Source organism: Stomoxys calcitrans, chromosome 1 (genome assembly GCF_963082655.1).
Source record: "Stomoxys calcitrans chromosome 1, idStoCalc2.1, whole genome shotgun sequence".
Lineage (NCBI taxonomy): Eukaryota > Metazoa > Arthropoda > Insecta > Diptera > Muscidae > Stomoxys > Stomoxys calcitrans.
This window is the reverse complement of record NC_081552.1, coordinates 32,229,369-32,247,934: the sequence shown is the minus strand read 5'-3', so window position 1 is coordinate 32,247,934 and position 18,566 is coordinate 32,229,369. Positions and strand designations below refer to the sequence as shown.

Below are 18,566 nucleotides of genomic sequence, written 5' to 3'. Positions count from 1 at the left end.
AATATGTGGTATCTACTTACAAGATCGATGATGTGATGGCATAGTATGTTGGGTAATGTTCGCGCTGTAAACTTTGTACTTTTTTACTCACTTTGTCTTTCTCTTCTGCTAGGAAGGGGCTCCGAGGGTCTCTGAGCTATTTGTTACTAAGGACATGCAACATTCTGTTGAAACCATAAACATTTTCTTTTTGCCATTGCAACTGACAACCGTTGCCACCAGGCTGGCATTGTGGCCAAAACTATTCACATGTTGCTAGTTAAATAAAATTATAATTTATGCACATGATGCTCTGTGAAAACAGGGTTGTCTGTAGTTCAAGAGACATGTTCAGTTTGTAAATTGCAAACGCATGAAATATGAATGAGACAGGCAGATGATTATGAGCCCAAAGATAAAGACAAGAGAATGCTGTGGAGAATTAGAATTTTTGTGGAAAAGTGTGCCTTAGGGTTGGCATTTTATTCTGCTCTCTGAATAGCTGCGGACATTGTTAATTGTTTCGCGAGCGAAATTTGACAGCAACCACATGTTTTTGTTTCCATACCAAAACACGTTTCTTTATCTGCTTTTAATGTTTTCTTTACTTAATATATTTTTTCGCAAATAAATAAAGAAAAACGAACCAATAAAATGAACAACAAGTAAAAGCGTGCTGACCCACCACCATGGATTCTGCTACAAAATTTATACAAAATAAATTTAGGTTGCCCAAAAAGTAATTGCGGATTTTTTAAAAGAAAGTAAATGCATTTTTAATAAAACTTAGAATGAATGAATTTAATCAGATATACTTTTTTTACACTTTTTTTCTAAAGCAAGCTAAAAGTAACAGCTGATAACTGACAGAAGAAAGAATGCAATTACAGAGTCACAAGCTGTGAAAAAATTTGTCAACGCCGACTATATGAAAAATCCGCAATTACTTTTTGGGCAACCAAATAGTTAAGGGGCATTATTTTATTCTGTCAATAAGTCAAATCGGAGATCGGTTTATATGGGAGCTATTTCGGGTTATAGACCGATTTGGACCATACTTGGCACAGTTGTTGGAAGCTACAACAGAACACCACATGACATCGGACAAAAATTGCGGCTTGCAAGAGCTCAAGAAGTCAAATGGGGAGATCGGTTTATATGGGAGGTATATCAGGTTATAGACCAATTTAAACCGTATTTGGCTCAGTTGTTGGAAGTCATAACAGAACACCAGATGCATAATTTCAGCCAAATCGGACAAAAATTGCGGCTTGTAAGTGCTCAAGGAGTTAAATTGGGAGATTGGTTTATATGTGAGCTAGATCAAATCTAAACCGATATGGCCCATTTGCAATTCTCAACGATCTACATCAATATTAAGTATCATTGCAAAATTTCTAGTCGCTAGCTTTACGCGTTCGACCGCTATCGTGATTTCGACAGACGGAAGGAAGGACATGGCTAGATCGACTCAGAGCGTCGAGACGATGAAGAATATGTATAGTTTATGGGGCCTTAGACGAATAAATCGAGGTGTTACAAACGAAATCACTAGATTAGTATTTCCCCATCCTATGGTGGTGGGTATAAAAATGTTGGCGGCAATAGTTTCAGGTGTTGCCACCATAATATTTTTTCCATTCTCTTCATTATTAGCAGAGTACTACTTTTCCGCCGATTTTAGCCGACTTCTCGCCGAAGTTTTTTTTTTTTGTATGGAGTTTGACAGCATTCCGCTCGAAATGCGGTGACGCGAACGCTCATCACGTTCTTTGGTGAACTTCAAACAGCAACATTAGAGGTAAAAGCGTTCTCGAATTTATTTTGGAGAATGGTTGAAGCCTCTATAATAGAAGAAACAACGCCACTTTTGAGATAACTACAAGAAAGGAGATTCCGGACCTAACATTAGGTATCATTCAGGATTATGAGATCAATGATTGGGCCGTATCGAAAGAGACTAGTTTTTCGGAGCATTAGTATATATTGTTTGTAATTGATGAAGCTGGGCGACCAGACCATTCCGAAACCCCAGGAGGACTCGATGAGAAAGGTATATATCGTCAGTTGGTAGAAAGGTTAAGGATATTCCAATTGGGATTCGTGGCGTGGAGGATGTAGAGCTCCGGGTTCAGGTCCGGGAGTTCCAATTGACGTCGGCTTGTCCGGTCAGTAGGTCAAACAAGAAGAACAAGAGATGATGGAACAGGGACCTAAGGGAACTCAGGAAGGTTGCGAGGAGGGCATTCAATGCGGCAAGTGGCAGTGATGACAGGGATTTATTTATATCCTCCTATATATGGTGTTTATATAGAAGGATATAGAGTTCCAGATTCAGGTCCGGGAGTTCCAATTGACGTCGGCTTTTAAATCGGCTTGTCCGGTCAGTAGGTCGAAGAAGAAGGGTAACAAGAGATGATGGAACAGGCACTTAAGGGAACTCAGGAAGGTTGGGAGGAGGGCATTCAATGCGGCAAGTGGCAGTGGTGACAGTGATTTATGGGAAGCTCATAAGGATAAGTTTAGAATTTATAAGAAGGCACTGAGAAAGGTCGAGGAACACTCAAATATAAAGGATACTTCAAGATTACGGATGCTAATGGCCAAAGATTCTCCATTTACAGGGAATCTCCAGAAGTTGGATGGGGAATGGAACGAATCACCTCGTGAGACTCTATTGCACTTGCTCGGGACACATTTTCCGGGTTGTGAGTTCAGGGTAGAGGCGGAAATCAACTTGATAATGGCAGGGAACGGTGATGCTGATATGGCTTATTAATTATGATAGTGTTCGTTGAACTTTACACTCTTTGAGACCTGACGGAATTTACCCGAAAATACTACAGGAGGCCTACGAGTGTTTAGTGTATTGTGCTGTTGGGGGCTTGTATAGAATTTGCCTATGTACCTCAATCTTGGAGGAGGATTAAGATGGTGTTTATACCGGACCTGATGGCGTTTACCCGAAAATGCTACAGGAGCCCTACGAGAGCCTTTTGGGAAGATTTACTGTGCTGTTGGGGGCTTGTTTAGAATTTGCCTATGGTGTTTATACCGAAAGCAGGAAAGCTTTCGTTATAAAAAAAATGTAGACCGATCAGTTTCTCCTCCTTCTATGTGAACACATTGGAGAGAATTTTGGATTTCCACATGAGGAGTAACCTTGGGGGGTCATACTTCTCTAGATGCCAGCACGCATATATTAAGGGCAGATCAGTGGACTCTGCTGTGCATAGTGTGGTGCATCACCTTGAGGGGATATTGAGGGGATATAATCAGTGCAGCGTCAAGGCGTTTACATTTTCATCTGGGTGGTTCCAGAGAGTACGTTAGGACGGTTTGCTTTATGAAGTGAATTCTTCGGAAGGAGAAGAGGGAAGATGAGGAATCACAATGGGCCTTAATCGGCCGAGTGTGGAAGTCTAGACGATAAGGTTTTGGCATCATCCTAACCTAACTTGCTTTAAGTTGGGTTTTGGCATCATCCTAAACTAACATGCTTTAAGTTGGGTATGCACCTCTGGTGAAATTTTCGGTTGCAGCTAGGCTATTTATGTCTGCACTGGAAAACAGTTGTGTAGACTACAAGATGGCGACAAACATCAACTTACGATTTTAGCCGATTTTTTTATTTATGGATTTATTGTCTACACAACAAAATAATAATCTTATAATTAGAGTGTAGATTTATTGTTATATGATACATCCGACTTAAGTAGGTTCACAATAAATACAAAGTGGAATGGAAAAAATGAATGAACCGTTGTTTAAATGTAATTGTGTTGCTGAGGCATTGAATATCGTGTGGTAGACTATTCCAAAGACATAAGGATCCATCTTCTAAAAGGTATTAACTTACTTCCCCTATCAGATTGAGCAAATCTCGGTCTCTCAAACAAATATCTGGGTTTCTTTTCCACAAAAACCTTATGTAAAAATATAAATGATCTGGTATTTAGAATATTGTTGGAAGTCCAAATAGAGAATCTACATATTGCGAAACATGATGAGTCGTTTTAAATCATACAAATTCAGGTGATCAACCGTGTCGAAAACTTTGCCAAGAAAGTCCCAACTTTGTTCTCATCGATGTCATTTCTGGTTGATTCAGCAACTTCAACCATTGCAGTAATGCAACTATGATCAGAACGGAAGCCGGACTGCTTTTCTGATAACAGGGACTCTTGGTGAAGATATACCGACATCGGTCTATGAACGATTTTCTCGAAAACCCTAGAGGGAAAGCACAGAATTGATATCGACCGATAATAAACGTTGGATTTGGGAAAGGGGATATTCAATGCATGCTTCCAAATAACAGGATACACACTGGAGCTCAAAATTGTATTAAACAGGTACGTTAAGTACGGTAGGAAATATGGAAGTAACATTCGTGCATTTGGCTTAACATTGACAAAACTCTCATAGACTTCCTCATGGCTAGCACATCTAAACTCAAATGAACAGTGGGCGTCAAAAACGAAGGCCGGCCCATTAGCGTCACTGTAAAAGTCCTTGTTCGTTTGTACATCGGGTATGGTTACGAAGGTCCTGTTGAGTTCTTCTAGATCCCCATGGTATCGAGTGTATGACCTGAGATTACCCACTCTGACATTATGTACCATCTTCCACTTACTCTTCGAGCCCATGGCGCAATTAAATCTAGAAGAACAATACTCCATTTTAGCCGCATTAATAAAACTGTTAACTTTCCTCCCGGCTTCACGGAAATCTTCTTTCAGCTCTGGAGATTTGAAACGTTTCCATCTACTGCTAAGCGCCTTGATTCTTAAATTGTACCATGGCTTTGTGTTGGCCGAAGCCCTTTTAATCCTCATTTAAATGTTATCTGTCATCAAAGCCGTCTGCTGATCGACAGTTGATAGTGTAAATATTTTACCCCAGTTCACCTGGTAGACCATATCAATTAAATGTTCATAATTCAAATTTCTGTAGTCACATGTCCCCCTCTTCCTCCCGCAAAGCAAAACCGTAGGCGAGATAATTCAGATCGTGCTTAGAGAAACACGGAACAGAAATCTGATCATACAATGATATCTTCAAAGGATTATTGACAAAGAACAAATCTAAGGGTGCATTGATGGTTGACGTGACATGTGTAGGACTTGTATTATTGGTGACGAATAGGCCAAGCTTCAACTTAGTATCAGTCAGAGTCGAGTCTATAAGTATGTTTGAGTGATTATAACATCAGTATAGCCCAATGTCACGGACTCCAGTACAACCTGAAGCCCATTATTCGGACGGTAGATACAACCAATTAAAACTTTCTAACTATTTGAAGATAGTTCACCAATCACGTATTCCTATCTGATCCCCGAATTCAGACTTTAAACGAATTTTTCAGGTTTCTTCTGACATAAATGGCAACACCACCTCCGCGACTTCCCCTGTCAGATCAGAACACGGTAAATCCATTTAAGTTGACGAGACTGTCAGCTATGGAAGGACTAAGCCATGTTCCGGAGAGGCATATTACATCAATACCTGATCCTTCAAAAATATATTTAAATTCATCAATCTTCTGTACCAGATAAATTCTCAATTATGTGGCATATCTTTAAACCATTTCTTTGCTTAGTCAATATACTGGAACCAAGCCTTTTGTTGCGTCTTTGGAATTTGTATTCACATTACCGATTTGCATCATTTATCAATGTTAAATAATTAAGGAATATGGCATCAACAGTGCAATTACATATGGAATTTCCATTATGGATCGCAAGATTGAATTTAAAATGGCTATTAGTGTGTAAAAAGGCATTAAAGCACTATCGAGACATATATTTAACAAGTAAAAGCGTGTAAAGTTCGGCCGGGCCTAATCTCGGGAACCCACTACCATGGATTCTGCTAAAAATGTATACAGAATAAATTTAGTTGAAGGGCATAATTTTATTTTACATACCAAACTTTTGTCAAACCAGCAAACATTAAAGCTTCTTGGAACTGAAGCTTTAATGGGCTAATTTCGACCGTATTTGGCACAGTTGTTGGAAGTCGAAACACAACACCGCATGCAAAATCGGATAAAAATTGCGGCTTGTAAGGGCTCAAGAAGTCAAATCGGGAGATCGGTTTATATGGCAGCTATATCAGATTATTGGCCGATTCGGACCGTGCTTGACATAGTTATTGGACGTCATAACAGAACACCACATGCACAAATTTCAGCCAAATAGGACAAACATTTCGATTTATAAAGTCTCAAGAAGTCAACTTGGGAGATTGGTTTATATGGGAGCTATATTAGGTAATAAACCGATTCGGACCGTACTTAGTATAGTTAATTGAAGTCTTAACAAAACACTAAGAGCAAAATTTCAGCCAAATCGAGAAAAACTGCGGCTTCCAGGAGCTCAAGAAGTCAAATCGGGAGATCGGTTTATATGGGAGCTATATCTAAATCTGAACCGATATGGCCCATTTGCAATCCCCAGTGACCTTCATCAATATTAAGTATCTGTGCAACATTTTAAGCGGCTAGCTTTACACGTGCGATCGCTATCGCGATTTCGATAGACGGACGGACGAATATGGCTTGAGCGACTCGGATCGTCGAGACGATCAAGAATATGTATACTTTATGGGGTGGTGGGTAGAAATATGCTATTATTTGGTTATGAGGTAGAAGAATATATAATAGACAAGCTAAACATTAGGATTGTTACTCCGTACCAGCTTCGTCTCGTGGACTTCTATATTCATCAAGGTATGGTATGATAAGCACATATTGGATCATGGCTATCGAGGCGTTTGATGTATACGATTTTTCTTAATTTTCGGCTAATAATGCACATATGTACTGAAATGAACCGTTTTTATTTACAAATTACTTCATTTCATATGGCATGAAGCGCTTAAAGCATACATTTTCGTTCGAAATTGCAAGCAAAAATTCTCTAATGGCTATTATGTCACCCTGATACGCAGAAAAAATTTCATTTAAGCTGCGTAGCTGCAAACGAAGCGAAATTTCGTTAACGGTATCGTTAATGCATTTGTTATGGCGACGAAAATTTCGCCAGAGGTGCATACTGCCCTTTAGAAACAAAACCTATTGAAATGCTTACTAAACATGATTTGAAGGTTAGATATGTTCATTAGGTATAGGCAATTCATCAATCATATACATAAAGTGAGTGTTGATGGTTGTGCTTTTATTTACGTAGATCCCTGCAAACATTTTCTATCGCACGATTCACGAAATCTGCTCTCAAGAAAGTGGAAAACCATCTCAGGCGATATCACTTTTTAGTCTAATTAGTGTCTCGGTACGTGAGAAAACGTGCCACTTGGCGTTATATCCCAACGAGATACTAAAAAGGGACCACAAAAAGGTAAAATTTGGATTAAAAAATAAAAGAGTAAATTCTCTTTTTGGGGTAAGATTGAACAATTTAATTAAACGTTAGAACTAAAATGTGAAAAATGTGCTGCTTAGATTTTGGTTTGTTCGAAAGATCTATGGATTTGTTTAGAGTCATGTTCGATAGGTAAATGTAACATAGCATGACATGCTAACTGGACTATGTTAACATAGCCAACATGTACCCACCACCAAGTTATTCCGTTTGAAACACCTCGAAATATTCGTCTAAGATCCCATAAAGTACATATATTCTTGATATTCTTATTCTAGCCATGTCCGTTCGTCCGTCCGTCTCTCGAAATCACAATAGAGGTCGAACGCGTAAAGCTAGCCGCTTGAAATTTTTTGCATTTACATATTAATGTAGGTCGTTGGGGATTGCAAATGGGCCATATCGATTCCGATTTAGATATAGCTCCCATCTAAACCGATCACCCGATGTAACTTCTTGAGCCCCTGGAAGCCGCAATATTTGTCCGATTTGGCTGAAATTTTGCATGCGGTGTTCTGTGACTGTGCCAAGTACGGTCCAAATCGGTCTATTACATAGTATGGCTCCCATATAAACCGATATCCCGATTTGAGTGCTGGAACCCTTACAAACCGCCGATTTGGCTGAAATTAAACATGTAGTGCTTTATTATGGCTTTCAACAACTGTGTCAAATACGGTACAAATCAGTCTATAACCTTGATATAGCTCCCATGTAAACCGGTCTCTCGATCATCTTGGTTCGGTTCCTAGAAGCTATAATCTTTGCTGGTTGGACAGAAGTTTGGTATGTAGAATAAAATTATGAAATTCAACTGAATTTAGTTTGCAAAAATGTTTAGCCGAATCCATGGTGGTGGGTTCCCAAGATTCGGCACGGCCGAACTTAGCACGCTCTTACTTGTTATAGTCTTTTTGTTTTAGATTATCGAAACGCCTCCTTTGTTCTGCCGTACACAAGAATCTTTGTTACAAAATAATTCGCTTTCAGAAGCTGGAAGATTATATTGCTCATATATGTATGGGTTGCCCAAAAAGTAATTGCGGATTTTTTTAGAAGAAAGTAAATGCATTTTTAATGAAACTTAGAATGAACTTTAATCAAATATACTTTTTTTACACTTTTTTTCTAAAGCAAGCTAAAAGAAACAGCTGATAACTGACAGAAGAAAGAATGCAATTACAGAGTCACAAGCTGTGAAAAAATTTGTCAACGCTGACTATATGAAAAATCCGCAATTACTTTTTGGGCAACCCAATATAGGAAGCTCTAGTAGTATATTAGCCACCATTTGTTGTAATGTTTGAATTCCTGAAACTTTTAACAATATTTTGCTAATATTTAAAGTCTGTATAGTTCCCTTATGTCTGAAGTAATGCTGATTTAGATGTACATGCTTGATGAGTACCTTATGACTAGTGTACTGTGCGGCTGTATCTGCAACAACAACACGATTTACACTCATAAAAAAGCAATTCGAGTAGGCGTCTTGTGTGAACTGAACTTTATGAACTTAAGTGCTTCCATAAACACAAATATGACATTTTTCGAGGGCAATAAACCTCCAGCTGAAAATAATATGTAAATTATAAACAAATTATAACAATTCATGGAATGAATGTTACAAACAAAACTTGTATTTATATGAATACACATGGCTTCTGCCAAGATCCATTATTTTTTCTCACATTTTAAATATCCCCGGACGATGCATACGGTACGGGTGTTTGTTATGTTGTTCTGTTTGTCTGACTGGTAGAGACTTGTCAGACTTGTACCTCTACAGTTTCAAGTACATTGCATAAAGAATGAATAGAGAACCCACTTTTGCAGCATTTGGCCAAATTTCAGCATTTGTTGCATAGAATGCGCATATGTGCAAATTTTGTTTTTTATACCCACCACCATAGGATGGGGGTATACCAATCTAGTCATACCGTTGGTAACACTTTGAAATATCCGTCTAAGACCCCATAGAGTATATATACTCTTGATCATCTCAACGTTCTGAGTCGATCTAGCCATTTCCGTTCGTCCGTCCGTCTGTCGAAATCACGATAGCGCTCAAACTTATAGAGAGAGAGAGAGATACTAACTATTGATGTAGGTCGTTGGGAATTGCAAATGGGCCATATCGGTTCAGATTTAGATATAGCTGCCATATAAACCAATCTCCCGATTTGATATTTTGAGCCCCTGCAAGCCGCAATTGCTGTCCGATTTGGCTACACTTTTGCATGAAGTCTCTTGTTATGACTTTCAACAACTTTACCAAGTACGGTTCAAAACGGTCCGTAACCTAATGTAGCTCCCATTTAGACCGATCTCCCGATTTGGCTGAAATTTTGCATGCGATGTTCTGTTAGGACTTCCAACAAAGGGATATAGCTCCCATATAAACCGATCTTTGTTCGGTTCGTAGAATCTTTAATTTTTGCCGGTGTGACCAAATGATGAAATGATGCCCTTCAACTAAATTTATTTTGTATAAATTGATAGCCGAATCCATGGTGGTGGGTTCCCCAGATTCGGCTCGGCCGAACTTAGCATGCTTTTACTTGTTTCTCTTGCTTTCGTGCAGTTTTTGTGCCTAGAGGATGTTGTAGTTCCGGTTTTCGAATTTGTTTAGGCTTCATTCAAATGCAAATACCATATAAACGACTTATATTTCATTTTGAGGTTAAGCCTAGGCAGTTATGAGCAAATTTTTTTCGGAATTGTAGATGACGTTTACAAATGAGGGTATGCTGGCAATTGAAATACTCCCCTATGGATGAGTTGCAAAAGGGCTGAATGGTCAATTGCATATGTTGTGTACATACATTTGACTGCAATTGAAGTCATGTCTGCCAGTTTTGCATTAAGATTGCAGAATGTACCAAACAACAAGTAAAAGCGTGCAAAGTTCGGCCGGGCCGAATCTTGGGAACCCACCACCATGGATTCTGCTAAAATCTCATACAAAATAAATTTAGTTGAAGGGCATAATTTGATGGTTTTTTGGGCCACAGTTGTTGGAAGTCATAACAGAACGAATGTGCAAAATTTTACCTAAATCGGATGAAAATTGCGGCAATCAGTAGCTAAAGATGTCAAATCGGGAGATCGGTTTATATGGCAACTATATCAGGTTAAAGACAGATTTGGACCGTATTTGGCAAAGTTGTGGGAAGTTGTAAAAGAACACTGCATGGAAAGTTTCAGCCAAATCGGACAAAAATTATGGGTTGCAAGGGCTCAAGAACTCAAATCGGGAGATTGATTTATATGGGAGCTATATCGGGTCCTTGACTGATTTGGACCGTACCAAGCACAGTTGATGGTCATAGTCCAACAGTACACCATGTGCGAAATTTCAGCCAAATCGGACAAAAATTGTGGCTTTCAGGGGTTTAAGAAGTCAAATCGGGAGATCGGTTTATATGGGAGCTATATCAGGTTATAGACCCATTCGGACCATAATTGGCTCAATTATTGGAAGTCATAGGTTTATATGGCAACTATATCAGGTTAAAGACAGATTTGGACCGTATTTGGCAAAGTTGTTGGAAGTTGTAAAAGAACACTGCATGGAAAGTTTCAGCTAAATCGGACAAAAATTATGGCTTGCAAGGGCTCAAGAACTCAAATCGGGAGATTGATTTATATGGGAGCTATATCGGGTCCTTGACTGATTTGGACCGTACTTGGCACAGTTGTTGGTCATAGTCCAACAGTACACCATGTGCGAAATTTCAGCCAAATCGGACAAAAATTGTGGCTTTCAGGGGTTTAAGAAGTCAAATCGGGAGATCGGTTTATATGGGAGCTATATCAGGTTATAGACCCATTCGGACCATAATTGGCTCAATTATTGGAAGTCATAGCAGAACACTATGTGGAAAGTTTGTGCCAAATCTTACAAAAATTGCGGCTTCCAATGGCTCAAGAAGTCAAATCGGGTGATCGGATTATATGGGAGCTTTATCAGGTTCTAGACCGATTACATGCAAAATTTCTGCTTAATCGTACAAAAATTGCAGCTTTCAAGGGCTCAAGAAGTCAAATCGGGAGATTTAGACCTTACTTGACACAGTCGTTGGGAGTCAGAACAGAACACTATTTGCAAAATTTCAGCCAAAACGGACAAAAATTTTGGTTTTAAGGAGCTCACGAAATTAAATCGGGAGATCGGTTCATATGGGAGCTACATCAGGTTACAGACCGTATCCGACAGTACATGGTACAGTTGTTGGAAGTCAGAACAAAACACTATGTGCAAAATTTCAGCCAAATCGGACAAACATTGTGGCTATCAGGGGCTCAAGAAGTCAAATCGGGGGATCGGATTATATGGCAGCTATATCAGATTATTGGCCGATTTAGACCGTACTAGGCACAGTTGCTGGAAGTCATAAGAGGACACTACAGGCTAAAAGAACACCGCATGGAAAGTTACAGCCAAATCGGACAAAAATTATGATTTCCATGGGGCTTAAGAACTCAAATCGGGAGATCAAGAATATATATCAAGAAGGATCAAGGATCAAGAACATATATACTTTATGGGGTCTCAGAGGCATATCTCGAGGTGTCACAAACAGAATGGCGAAATTAGTATACCCCCATCCTATGGTGGAGGCTAAAAAAACTACCAATTCTAAAAAAGGCACCTAAATAAATAGGAAATATATGCGAAAATTAAACAGTTAGGCTTGGTTAAAAATAAGGTGCGAATATTATTTCGCCCCATGCCACTATACACATACCCCTATGTCAATAATATTAAGAGCATTTGTATAAAATGTCAAGGCATACTTCCTATCATTCATTCATGGAGTGTTAATCCCCTTTATAAAATCAGCTGTTCCCTTGAACCTTTTATGTTCAGTACAGGTCCGGTATAGCACAGCTTAAGCCAAAATGTGTGCCCAGACTAATTACTTGGTTTTTTCTCTTTTCTTGCCGTCGGGCTATAACCATCGCTTATAAATTTGACTCAAAACACCTTGTCATCATTTGCGTTAAGGAGAGAAACACCAGCTTTCATGTGATATGAAATATGGCCTACAGCCACTCCTGGCAATACCAAAACAACTGTCAGTGAAGTTTTTTTTGCAAGACTTCTTAACTAAACTCCCTTAAAGCAAATGTAATGCAGCCAAAGCGCAGAAATGGACATTGATGTAATGTCTCTTCCTCTACTACAGAGGACTAGTAGTCTTTGTTGCCAAGCATTTTTCGTCTTCTTCATCTTCTTTGTTGAATTACCAAGACAACACATGCCATTCTTTGTGGAGACGACTAAAAGCTACCCGGGGACAGCTAGCCCAGCACGAGTTGCAAAACAGGCGGCCAAAGTTCCTCATGGAGCAAAAAAAAAAAAAAACAACATCCATTTAACTGCATAAAGACTCTCTAGCAGACAAAGACGATTGCCTGTCCAGGCCATTGCAACAGCAGCTATGCCTGTCTACAGTTGACAATTCATTGACAATTAACATTTTTATTGTTTATATAAAATGCAAAACTTTGGCGCTTAATGCTTGAAAAAGACAACAAGGAAAGAGTAAAAAGACAGCTGTTTGATTTTAAATGGCCCTAGCATAGACATCTTGTTCACTTTGTTGGGGCGGTAAAGCCGAATGAGTGAAGTTTTAATTTTAGAGGAGCAGATGAAGTAAGAGACATATTGGTAAATATGAGGGAAAGGAAGGAAACTTTGTTGTAATTTTTAAGAGAATTCAAAGAGGGTTATGTGTGTACATAATTGCGAAGGATTTGAAGAGCCCTCTATTTATTCGTAAAAAGAAAGATTCCATTATCACACAATTCCTATAAACCATATTCTTTAAAACTTAATACGACCATGTCCTGAAAGAAGAGCCCAGAGAACAAAATATCCCATAGTAGCTACGAGCAACAGATTAAGACTGGTTAGGAAATGCAAAGAGCATTCGTTTATCAGCTATAGGTTGACCTGATACAGGTAATGAGCCGGCTGACGAGCTATCTGGGAACGGATGATTAAAGAGCGCTGAGCATGCTACTCAATCAGTGCACCTTATTTGTAATTTTAATCATGAGTTCCTTTTCTTCTTACCTTGCTACGGTGTCACAATGGTACGGATTGACCTCCGAGTAAACTTCACCTTTCTACCTAACCTGCCATGACCATCCAAATGGTCATGGCAAAATGAGATCAATAAGGCAGTAGGAGCCGATGTTAAAAAATGTTTAACATCCATCCAGGTTATCAAAGCAATAAAAGGCAGCAAGGCAGCAGCGGCCGATGAGTTATTAACTGGACTATTTAACGAGACGTTGGGAAATCGTATGCATCCGTTCTAACTATCGATGATATAAACCTCAGCATACCATTAGCAGTTACCAGACTTAAGGATGAGATCAATGTATAACGCGTATATCACAACAAGGCAGTAGCAGCCGATGATTTGCTATCTGAACTTTTTAAGACTGCATTAGTTCGCTTGCGCAATCTGGCTTAAATAAAGAATACTCGATGATCTAAAGCTTGGCATAGTATAAACAGTAAGCGGGTTGCGAAATAAGGAGGCAGCAGCAACCCACGGTTTGCCAGATGAGTTATTTAATAAAACCTGATGTGACACAAAGATAAAATGTCAGCAATCAGAACGTTGTACAATCAGAACGTTGACAGAACATTTTTTGGAGTCAATTGTTTCAGACAGCGTTATCGTTGGAAATTTTCAAATATTGGCACAAAAAGTGTCGATCGTAAAAAAAGTGAAAATTTGGTTTTTTGAAAAGTGGCACATTTTTTCGTTTTTATTAAAAAAAAAAACCACAAACAAACAAAAAAGCTAGGAGAGAGCTAGTGATGATGGAATCATCATCATCGGAGAGCTACAATGAACCCAACACCGTTTCTTTGAATTTGTTAAGGATGGAAGATGCTGCCTTGAGAAACAAGTGGCGCACAGTGGGATAAGAAAAAATTGATGCAAATTATTAGTATGTCAATTGTGAACGGATACAGATATCTTCAATGGAAACAAAGTGTTCGTAGCCACCGCATGACCAAATAGAAAGCTCCCTTAGCCTCACATCAGTGGTCGTAGCAATTTATCTAACCACAATATCCAAAAGCATTAGGTGGTTAGGAATCTTTGTCAGCACAACAAGTGTACTTTTGTGTATGGTGATGGCATGTAAAACAGCTGTAGTCCTATGCAGCCTTCGAAATGCATGTTGATGTTCGGCGAATAGAAATTGTCCAACGAGAGGAGCGGGAGCAGTAGCCCCTCACGCGTCTTGGCTACTGATAAGAGATCGGTCTGTACGATTCCCCCTTGTCGGTGTCCTTTTCAAGTTTCAGTAGCGGGATCGGACTGCCCATCTTCCAAACATCGGGTACTATAATAGTGTTCAGATAGGCTGAGGATAGTTGTAAGGGAGATCCAGATTCCTCAGCATCAGTGTAGAGATTCTGTTTGGAACCAGCGCCTTGCGCGACTTGGCGCCACGTATGACATTCGTAGCTTGGTGTATGGTTGTTGTTTTTGTAGCAGTGTATTGTACACTGAAAGACTGCATCGGGCCAATGCGGTACGTACAACCGGCTGCCATGTAATTGCACGTTTATTTGTGATGGCTTTCCAGCAGCATGGAATAAATTGACGTTTATATAAGAAATACCTCATAAGTATCGCCAGCATTTTTTAATTAAAAAAAATATATATGCGATTTGTTGGACGACAAACAATAGATAATCGCTACATATTTGTATTTTTGAACAAGTGGCACAAATATTGGGTTGCCCAAAAAGTAATTGCGGATTTTTCATATAGTCGGCGTTGACAAATTTTTTCACAGCTTGTGACTCTGTAATTGCATTCTTTCTTCTGTCAGTTATCGGCTGTTCCTTTAAGCTTGCTTTAGAAAAAAAGTGTAAAAAAAGTATCTTTGATTAAAGTTCATTCTAAGTTTTATTAAAAATGCATTTACTTTCTTTTAAAACATCCGCAATTACTTTTTGGGCAACCCAATAGATGGAAAAATGGCGCAAAAATGTTAAAAGTATGGCATTTAGTATCAAAATAATAAAGTGGCACACAAGTGGCATCGTCCAAAAAAAAGTGTCAAATTTGATACTAAAGTGGCACAACGGTAACGTTGGTTTCAGAGAACAGAGGTTAATAGTCGGTTAGATATTTGGACCCCATCAGTGTGGCTTAAGGTTTGATAAATTCACAATTAAAAAGATATTTACACTGAGCCAGACCCTCGACAATGCCAAGTGAAAGAAGCCAAAACGTATTAAGTTCGGCAGAGCCGAACATTGGATTCTCAAATCGATTGAAAACGCACGATAATAACTACAGCATCGAAATTTGGTCCGATCTCTACCAAACTCGGCAACTTCAGTGTTCTAAAGTTTCAGCGACTTCGGGTAATAAATGGGTTTCTATGGGTTTCAAGTTGTAAAACGGGAGATCGATCTACGTGACAGGTACATCCAAATCTGCTTCAATCTGTACTTTGTTGGGGAAGGATACACCTTGTATGGCTTAAATACCGCAAATTGGGAGATCGGTCTATATGGCAGCTATATCGAAATATGGTCCGTTATAGATCATAGTAAACACAGATATAGAGAGGTCTAACACAACTCACATTACCAAATTTTAGCGAAATCTTATATACAAATATGAAATTGTTGGGTTTTGTTTGTTTGTTATACCCTCCACCCTAGGATAGGGCGTAAACTAATTTCGTCATTGCGTTTGTACCACCTCGAAATATGCATCTAAGACCCCGTAAAGTTTATACATTCTTGATCGTCATGACATTTTAAGTCGATCTAGCCATGTCCGTCCGTCCGTCCGCCTTTCTGACGATAGCACGTTAACTTTCGAAGGAGTAAAGTTAGACGCTTGAAATTTTGCACAAATAAATGTTATTAATGTAGGTTGGTTGGAATTTTAAATGGGCCAAAACGGTCCATGTTTTGATATAGCTGTCATATAAACCGATCTTGGATCTTGACATCTTGAGCCATTAGAGGGCGCAATTCTCATCCGATTTGGATGAAATTTTGCATGAAATTGTTTGTTATGACTTCCAAAAACTGTGTTAAGTATGGTTCAAATCGGTCGATAACCTGACATAGATGCTATATAAAACGATCTTGCATCTTGACTTCTTGAGCCACTAGAGGGCGCAATTCTTTTCCGATTGGTCTGAAATTTTCCATGAAGTTGTTTGTTATGACTTTCAATACTTCTGCCAAATATTGCTCATATCGGACCATAACCTGATATAGCCGCCATATAAACCGATCTTGGATCTTGACTTCTTAAGCCTCTAGAGGACGCCATTCTTATCCGATGTTGCTGAAGTTTTGTACAATGGCTTTTCCCACGACTGTCAACAAACATGTCTAATATGGTCTTAATCGATCCATAGCCTGATATAGGTCCCATATAAACCGATCTGCCTATTATGCTTTTCGAGCACCCACAAGGCGCAATTCTTGTACGAATTGACTGAAATATTACCCAATGACTTCTACTATGGTCTTCAACATTCAATTCACTTATGGTCACAGCAATGTGCAATAGTGTGAGTATTTGTGCTCATCACTGCTCTATACTCTCAAATACTCACCCTTTCTCTCTTGTAGGAGAAACACAAGAGCATTGAAGTTAATGGTATGGTAAATGAATAATCGTTTGCGGCTATCGAAACACTTTTGCCATTAAAGAGTTTTTGGTTTTACAACAAAAGAAATGTTCTTTTACAGTAAAGTAAGGCTACTTTCAATCGTGCTACGTTTACGGCTAATGTATGATATATATTGAAGCAAAACGTTTTACAGTTACAATAACAGAAAAACATTGTTATAAAAGAATTTTGTTTGTCGTAAAAACGCTTTAAACTTTTGCAAGTATGATTTTTTGAGTCCAGGGCCATATTAAGATGTAATCTAATGTAGCACATCTTCGAACCTAACCTGCCTATGGTAAAAAAAAGTGCTAAGTTTAACCGGGCTGAATCTTATATACCCTCCACCATGGATCGCATTTCTCATGTTCTTTGGCCGATATGTCTTTATAGGCAAATAATGAATAATGGGTAAGAGTTACAAATTCTATTGGACTTATACCAAGTTATGAACCGATTGAGATCATGATTTGTTAGGCTGTTAAAGACCAAAGTGGAGTTCATTATGCAAAACTTCAGCCAAATCGGATAAGAATTGCTTCCTCTAGAGGCACAAGAAATAAAATTGGGAGATCTGTTTATATGGGTGCTATATCAGGCTATGAACCGATTTGGACCATACTCTCCAGAGTTGTTTGTAAGTCAGAATAAAGCAAAAAGCAAATTTTGCCCATGTACATTCCACTAAGGAACAGGGGCAAACTTCGCACATATCAATGAGTACCAGTCCGATTCAAGTCTTTAGCTCAATGATAATGGGCCTCCTTTTTGTAGCCGAGTCCGAACGGAATGTCGCAATGTGACACCTCTTTGGAGAGAAGTTTTACATGGCATAGTTCCTCACAAATGTTGCCAGCATTAGGAGGAGATAACCACCGCAGAAAAAATTTTTCTGATGTTCTCGCCAGGATTCGAATCCAGGCACTCAGCGTCATTGGCGGACATGCTTAACTCTGCGCTCGTTGGTTATATGGTAGCTAGAGCAGGTAATATTGTTGAAGTTGTAATAGAACGCTACTTGCAAAATGTCAGCCAAATCGTATACAAGTTGCAGCTCCTAAGAGCTCAACATGTCAAATCGATGGACCACCTTATATGGGAGCTATATTCAAATCTGAGCCCATATGGGCCATTTGCAGTCCCGAACGACCTACATTGATGAGAACTCTCTGAGCAATTGGCTACATTCATGCTTTCGGCATATATCGTGATTTTCGCAGATGGACGGTCAGTCGAAGGGATAGATTAGAATGTCAAGACGATCAAGAATATGTAGACTTTAGGGGATCACAGATTAATATTTCGATGTTTTACAAACGCAACGATTAGATTCGTATACCCTCCATCCTATGGTGGTGGTTATACTTATCTGTGCAAAGTTTCAGGTCAAGATCTTAATTTGTAAAGATTGTAGCGTGACAAAAACAAACAGAGGGACGGACGGACATGACTAAATTGTCTAAGAATTTCAAGACGATCAAGAATATATAACATTTGTGGGTTCGGAAATGGATA

At 39.0% G+C, this 18,566-nt stretch overlaps 1 protein-coding gene across 11 annotated transcripts in view; it reads right to left on the bottom strand.

The window, feature by feature from the left end:
* Window positions 1–18,566, bottom strand: part of LOC106091060 (protein TANC2) — a 322,527-nt gene that overhangs the window by 128,225 nt on the left and 175,736 nt on the right. Inside the window, exon 1 of one of the 11 annotated variants that reach the window (XM_013257465.2) lies at window positions 21–57. The exons of the other annotated variants lie outside the window; for them this stretch is intronic. Coding sequence (XP_013112919.2) covers window positions 21–42 — 22 coding nt within the window. The 5' untranslated portion in view covers window positions 43–57. Of the gene's footprint in view, window positions 1–20; window positions 58–18,566 lie in introns of those variants that run through there. 11 annotated transcript variants of the gene reach the window in all.